At 40.9% G+C, this 7,500-nt stretch overlaps 2 protein-coding genes across 2 annotated transcripts in view; one reads left to right on the top strand and one right to left on the bottom strand.

Annotated features, from left to right (window-relative positions):
• Nucleotides 1-5,500, top strand: part of LOC136835801 (uncharacterized) — a 14,239-nt gene extending 8,739 nt beyond the window's left edge. The window contains exons 3-5 of the mRNA XM_067099656.1: nucleotides 2,423-3,474; nucleotides 3,693-5,080; nucleotides 5,220-5,500. Of these exons, the coding sequence (XP_066955757.1) occupies nucleotides 2,423-3,474; nucleotides 3,693-5,080; nucleotides 5,220-5,500 (2,721 nt within the window). The remainder of the gene's footprint in view (nucleotides 1-2,422; nucleotides 3,475-3,692; nucleotides 5,081-5,219) is intronic.
• The window catches only part of MESR3 (misexpression suppressor of ras 3), a 242,532-nt gene that overhangs the window by 110,659 nt on the left and 124,373 nt on the right, over nucleotides 1-7,500 (bottom strand). The gene's annotated exons all lie outside the window — the stretch shown is intronic.

Below are 7,500 nucleotides of genomic sequence, written 5' to 3'. Positions count from 1 at the left end.
CGGATTTCTGTAATGATTTATTGAAGTTACTGCCACTCTCTAATCCGTTAACAAGAGGAACGGATTTCTGTAGCCACATATCACCCAATTTCTTCTTCACCTTGACATGACCTCAAGTTAGCCTAACCTAATTAACCTAACCTAACCAAGTCGTGCAACTGGAACCTCAAAAGTTAAGGCGAAGATGCAATGCATTACTACCCTAAAGCAATTCTCCTTGTATTTAAATAATTCACTTACATTTTTATTTATGTATTTATTAATTTGTTAATTTATTTTTCCTTTTCAATAACTGATCTCTTCTTTCTGTATTTCCTGTTACTTTCTGTTACTTCTTCCGAATGAACACCATATTCTTAAAAAGCTTGAATTTTAAGTCAATAGCCACTTGTTCCGTCTGAATAGGGTTCATCTTCTGAATAATAATAATAATAATAATAATAATAATAATAATAATAATAATAATAATAATAACTTGGAAAGACGATGATATAAATGGGCAGTGATGAAACAGACCTCGAATTGGACGAGAAGCTAATTGCAATGACACTGAAATTTTTGGGTCAGCGTGAAAGATAATCACCAGTTGCTCCAAATCAGTGCCATCATTTTTAGCTGAATATTCACTTTATTTATTCATTTATTCATGGAACTATTCATGGACTTCATTCATCTCTCTGAGCTTACAGTTCTCTCTCTCTCTCTCTCTCTCTCTCTCTCTCTCTCTCTCTCTCTCTCTCATAAGGAGTTTTTTTTTATCTACCGTGAAAACATGACAGATTCCTAACACAAAACTGAGTCTCTCTCTCTCTCTCTCTCTCTCTCTCTCTCTCATGAGGAATCTATCTTCTACAGTGAAAACAGGACAGATTTCGGATACAAAATTATTCTCTCTCTATCTCTCTCTCTCTATTTTTCGTTCATGTTCATAAGGAGGTTTTTCATCTACCGTGTAAACACGGCAGAATCCTAATACAAAACTGATTCTCTCTCTCTCTCTCTCTCTCTCTCTCTCTCTCTCTCTCTCTCTCTCTCTCTCTCTCTCTCTCTGTGCTATTCTCTGTACTTTCCCGATGAGCTCAAGTGGGTTATTCCTGAGCCTACGCATTAGTCGGTATCACATGTCAAGACACCCCTTCCTACAAATATATAAAGAAACTGGTAATTCTTTTTGGATTACAAGGCTCAGTGATTGTTCTTCTCCTTCTACTGTCAAACTTCGGAATTTTCTTCCTGATTATGTTTTTCCTAATTCCTATAATGTTCATCCTTTTAAGAGGCCTACAGGGTATATCGTAGTTCAGCCCGACCTTCATTTATTCCACTCTCATTCTATTTCATTATTCGCCATTTAGCAAAAGATGCTTTATATAAATATTCAAGTCTATAACGATTATAAGAAAATTATAAGAAAATTTCATATAAATATTCATTATACTGAAACTAGAATGAGTTATATAAATATCCATATAAATATTCCAACATCAAACAATGATAAGAAAATTACTTTTGGACAGACAAACGGACAGGAAAACAAGACAAACATAATGACTGACTGACAGATTTATCACCCCTGTCTAGTAAAAACAGATACTTAAGTAACTGTCTAAAATCCTTACAGCAACAGAATTAAGTATATGAACTCGATATGAAACTCGTTGAAAGTTATCTACAAAAGCGAACTTGGATGCCCTTGACATCAAAAAAGCAGTGGTGACTAAGGTAGAATAAGAGAGAGGGTACCAGTTTCTGTTATGATTGAGCATTTCTGTTAGGCCTCTACAGTATTGTTTTTGAGAGAGAGAGAGAGAGAGAGAGAGAGAGAGAGAGAGAGAGAGAGAGAGAGAGAGAGAGAGAGAGAGAATAATTTTTGCGTTAGGATTCTGTCGCGTTTTGACTGTAGAAGAAAAATTCCTTATGACAGAGAGAGAGAGAGAGAGAGGCTTAAAATTTCCCCCTCCCCAAGTAAGACAGCAATCAAGTACAGTAAAACGGATCAGAAAGACTCCACCAAGACGTCGTCCAGTTCAGGGTCAGAGAATACAAAGCCTCCCGTCAACCTCGAACCTTGTCACCTAGTAGTCTTGTGATGAGGAGAGAGAGAGAGAGAGAGAGAGAGAGAGAGAGAGAGAGAGAGAGAGAGAGAGACCTTCCCTTCTCTTCCCTTCCCTCCCGGTGGGCCTCCTGCAGGAGGCGAAGAAGGTGGAGAGAAGACGAGAATATAAACAAAAGCTACACGAGCGGATCTCATGACAAGATGTGATCCGGTTATGATTGCTTCTCTCCCGTTACTGGCTGATGCTTTACTTTTCCAACAGGCTCCACACCAGCTTCTTTGCCACCTTTCCCACTGGTCCCACACCAGCTTTTTTCCCTATTTTCCCACAGGCCCCTCACCAACTTCTTTCCAACTTTCCCACAGGCTCCACACCAACTTCTTTCCCACCTTTCCCATTGGTCCTACACCAGCTTCTTTCCAACTCTTCCCACAGTCCCCACACCAGCTTCTTTCCAACTTTCCCACAGGCCTCACACCAGCTTCTTTCCCACCTTTCCCATTGGTCCTACGCCAGCTTATCTCACAGTTTTCCCACTTGCCCCACACAAGCTTCTTTCCAACCTTTCAAACAGGCCCCATTCCAGCTTCTTTCCCACTTTCTCACAAGCCTCGTACCAGCTTCTTTCTCACTTTTCTCAAAGGTCCCACATCAGCTTTTTTCCCACTGGCCCCAAACCAGCTTCTTTCCCACAAGCCCCATATCACCTTCTTTCCCATCTTTCCCACAGACCCCTCACCAGCTTCTTTGGCACCTTCCCCACAGGCCCCACACCAGTTTTTTTGCCACTTCTCCTACATTCCCCACACAGCTTCTTTCCAGCCTTTCCCACAGGCCCCACACTGGCTTCTTTCCCACTTTTCCCACAGACCCCACACCAGCTTCTTTCCCATTTTTCCTACAGACCCCACACCAACTTCTTTGCCATCTATCCCACAGGCCCCACACCAGCTTCTTTGCCACCCTTCCCACGGGTACCACACCAGCTTCTTTCCCACTTTTCCTACAGGCCCAACACCAACTTCTTTGCCACCTTTCCTATAGGCCCCACACCAGGTTTTTGCCACCTTTCCCACGGGCCTCACACCAGATTCTTGGCCACCTTTCCCATAGGCTTCACACCAGCTTCTTTCCCATCTCTCCCACAGGCCCCACACCAGCTTCTTCCAACTTTTCCTAAAGGCTCCACACCACCTTCTTCCCAGTTTTCCTACAGGCCCTACACCACCTTCTTTCCCACTTTTCCTAAAGGCTGCACACCAGCTTCTTCCAACTTTACCTACAGGCACCACACCACCTTCTTTCCCACTTTTCCTGCAGAACCCACACCAGCTTCTTCCCACTTTTCCTACAGGCTCCAAACCAACTTCTTCCCACTTTTCCTACAGGCCAAACACCACCTTCTTTCCCACTTTTCGTACAGGCCCCACACCAGCTTCTTTCCCACTTTTCCTACAGGACCCACACCAGCTTCTTTCCACTTTTCCTACAGCCCAAACACCACCTTCTTTCTCACTTTTCCTGCAGCCCCACACCACCTTCTTTCCCATTTTTCCTACAGGACCCACACTAGCTTCTTCCCACTTTTCTTACAGGACCCAAAACAGCTTCTTTCCCACTTTTCGGAAACTACAGGCCCCACACCAACTTCTTTCCCACTTTTCCTACAGGACCCACACCACCCTCTTTCCCACTTTTCCTACAGGATCCACACCAGCTTCTTCCCACTTTTCCTACAGGCCCCACAACAGCTTCTTTCACACTTTTCCTACAGGCCCCACACCAGCTTCTTTCCCACTTTTCCTACAGGACCCACCAGCTTCTTCCCACTTTTCCTACAGGCCCCACACCAGCTTCTTTCCCACTTTTCCTACAGGACCCACCAGCTTCTTTCCCACTTTTCCTACAGGACCCACATCAGCTTCTTCCCACTTTTCCTACAGGACCCACACTAGCTTCTTCCCACTTTTCCTACAGACCTCACAACAGATTCTTTCACACTTTTCATATAAGCCCCTTGCCAGCTTCTTCCCACATTTCCTACAAGCCCCTCACCAGCTTCTTCCCACTTTTCCTACAGGCCCCACAACAGCTTCTTTCACGCTTTTCCTACAGGCCCCACACCAGCTTCTTTCCCACTTTTCCTACAGGACCCACCAGCTTCTTTCCCACTTTTCCTACAGACCCCATCAGCTTCACCAGGACTTCTTCCCCACTTTTCCTACAGGCCCCTCACCAGCTTCTTCCCACTTTTCCTACAGACCCTCACCAGCTCACCAGCTCTTCCCACTTTTCCTACCCCAGACCCCTCACGCTTTTCTTCCCACTTTTCCTACAGGCCCACTCACCAGCTTCTTTCCCACAGGACCCACATTTCTTCCCACTTTTCCTACAGGACCCACTACAGACCCCAACAGATCACCAGCTTCTTCCCACTTTTCCTACAGGCCCCTCACCAGCTTCTTCCCACTTTTCCTACAGACCCCTCACCAGCTTCTTCCCACTTTTCCTACAGGCCCCTCACCAGCTTCTTCCCACTTTTCCTACAGGCCCCTCACCAGCTTCTTCCCACTTTTCCTACAGGCCCCTCACCAGCTTCTTCCCACATTTCCTACAGGCCCTCACCAGCTTCTCACTTTTCCTACAGGCCCTCACCAGCTTCTTCCCACTTTTCCTACAGGCCCCTCACCAGCTTCTTCCCACTTTTCCTACAGGCCCCTCACCAGCTTCTTCCCACTTTTCCTACAGGCACCAGCTTCTTCCCACCAGGCCCCACAACAGCTTCTTCCCACTTTTCCTACAGGGCCCAAACCAGCTTCTTCCCACTTTTCCCTACAGGGCCAAACATCACCAAACATCACCTTCTTTCCCACTTTTCCTAGAGGCCCCACACCAGCTTTTTTCTCACTTTTCCTACAGGCCCCACACCACCTTCTTTCCCACCTTTCCTACAGGACCCACACCAGCTTCTTCCCACTTTTCCTACAGGCCCTACACCATCTTCCTTCCCACTTTTCCTACAGGCCCCAAACCAGCTTCTTTCCCACGTTTCCTACCAGTCCCACACTAGCTTCTTTCCCACTTTTTCTACAGGACCCACACCAGCTTCTTCCAACTTTTCCTAAAAGCCCCACACTAGCTTCTTTCCCACTTTTCCTACAGGTCCAACACCACCTTCTTTCCCACTTTTCCTACAGGACCCACACCAGCTTCTTCCCACTTTTCCTACAGGCCCCACACCAGCTTGTATCCCACATTTCCTACAGGCCCCTCACCAGCTTCTTCCCACATTTCCTACAGGCGCCACACCAGCTTCTTTGCCATCTTTCACACAGGCCCCAAACCAGTTTTTTGACACCTTTCCCACAGGCCCCACACCAGCTTCTTTGCCATCTTTCCCACAGGCCTCACACCAGTTTCTCTCCGATATTGGGGCCCTTTGACTTACAGCATCCTGCTTTTCCAAGTAATAATAATAATAATAATAATAATAATAATAATAATAATAATAATAATAATAATAATAATAAAACCTTTTCAATAGGTTAACCTGTTTAAGCTCGATTCCAACAGCATTCCGTAAAAACGTAAATGACAGCTGGAAGACGCTAATTACAGCGAATAAATATAAAAAATAATGGAAATCAAAGAATGAATGAATGAAGGAAAATGAGATAAAACAATGAAATTACATAAATTATAAGAATAAAAAACATAAAAGATGAAAACAGAAATGAAGTGGAATTATTGCACGCTTCTAAAGAATTTTTTTTAGAAAAGGTGAAAAGATATAAAATATCATTAGACAATAATGAAACAACGAACAGATAAAATCAAAGAACGAAAAGTGGAGATGAAAGAAGCCACAAAAAAATAAATAAAGAGTGCAAAACGGGAAGGAACACTAGCAATGGGGGAGAGGGAAGCTGCAATTAGGGACGGAGGAAGATTCCGTTCTCCTGATGGTTCCTATACATGTCTACGTGTGTGTGTGTGTGTGTGTGTGTGTGTGTGTCTGTGCCTGTTCTGCTCCAAAGATCTCTTGACAGCTGTTGAAATCTCAGGACCTGTAGAGTAAAGGATATTGAGGAGAAGGATACGAATATTTGGGAATGGAGAGAGAGAGAGAGAGAGAGAGAGAGAGAGAGAGAGAGAGAGAGAGAGAGAGAGAGAGAGAGAGAGACTAAAAAAGTAGCAACTCCTGAATATCGAAGATTATAAATAATTTCCTATCCAAAAGTTTTTGTATTTTGTTTTGTATTTACTCGGGAAAAAATATACATGGTCATCAATTACTATTCCGCTAAAATATAATAAAAGACCAAATATAAAATAATAAAATACCAAAGGAAAGTTAATAAATAAAACTGCCAAGAAAAGAAAAAACTTTCACTAAAAGGGAGAAAGATTAAGTCAGACCAACGAAAGTATGACTGGTTAAAACTCAGAGAAGACATATCTTCACAAAAATAAATAAATGAATAAACACAAAATAAATGTAAAAACGTAAAAATATAAAAAAAAATGATTAATATAACATCTAAGATAATCTTTAGTAGAGACAAATTGACACACGAAAAACTGACAAATAAAAACCTCCAACAATAATTGCTGGTAAAATTAAATAAATAAACTGTTTCAGGCAACAAATTAATGGGCTGTTCTTTCGAGCAAAAGCACGTGCAGGCATAGGGCAATATTATCCAAAACATCACCATCACCATCATTAAAATTAAAAGAAATCTTCTTAGTCAAAATTAAAAGAATATTTTTATTTTCAAATGAATATTCAGAGCCAAAATTACCAGAACTATTATCAAAATTACAGGAATATTCTGTGTCAAAATGAAAAGATTATTATCAAAATTAAAAGAATATTCTGAGTAAAAATTACAAAATACTCTGAGTCAAAATCAAATAATTAACAAAATTAAAAGAATATCAAAATTAACTGAGTATTCTGAGTCAAAATTAAAAGTTTATCAAAATTAAGAGAACATTCTCTTGGTCAAAATATAAAAATAATATTATCCAAATTAAAAGAATTCTGAGTCAAAATTAAAACAATATTCTCTGAGTTAAAGTAAAAAAGAATATTATAAAAATTAAAAGAATATTCTCCGAGTTAAAGTAAAAAAGAATATTATAAAAATTTAAAGAATATTCTGAGTCAAAATTAAAAGAATATTAACAAAATTAAAAGAATAATCCCTGAGTTAAAATTAAAAGTATATTCTACGCGACAAAACTGAAATAATATTATGAAAATTAATAGAAAATTCTCAGAGTAAAAATAAAGAGAATACTATAAAGATTAAAATATTCACTGAGTCAAAATGAAAATATTATCAAAATTAAAAGAATTCCGAGTCAAAATTAAAAGAATATTCTAAGTCAAATTCAAAAGAACATTATCAAAATTAAAAGATATCATCAAATTTAC

This window comes from Macrobrachium rosenbergii, chromosome 55 (genome assembly GCF_040412425.1).
Source record: "Macrobrachium rosenbergii isolate ZJJX-2024 chromosome 55, ASM4041242v1, whole genome shotgun sequence".
Lineage (NCBI taxonomy): Eukaryota > Metazoa > Arthropoda > Malacostraca > Decapoda > Palaemonidae > Macrobrachium > Macrobrachium rosenbergii.
The sequence above is the reverse complement of the archived record's forward strand: the minus strand, read 5'-3'. Positions and strand labels throughout refer to the sequence as shown.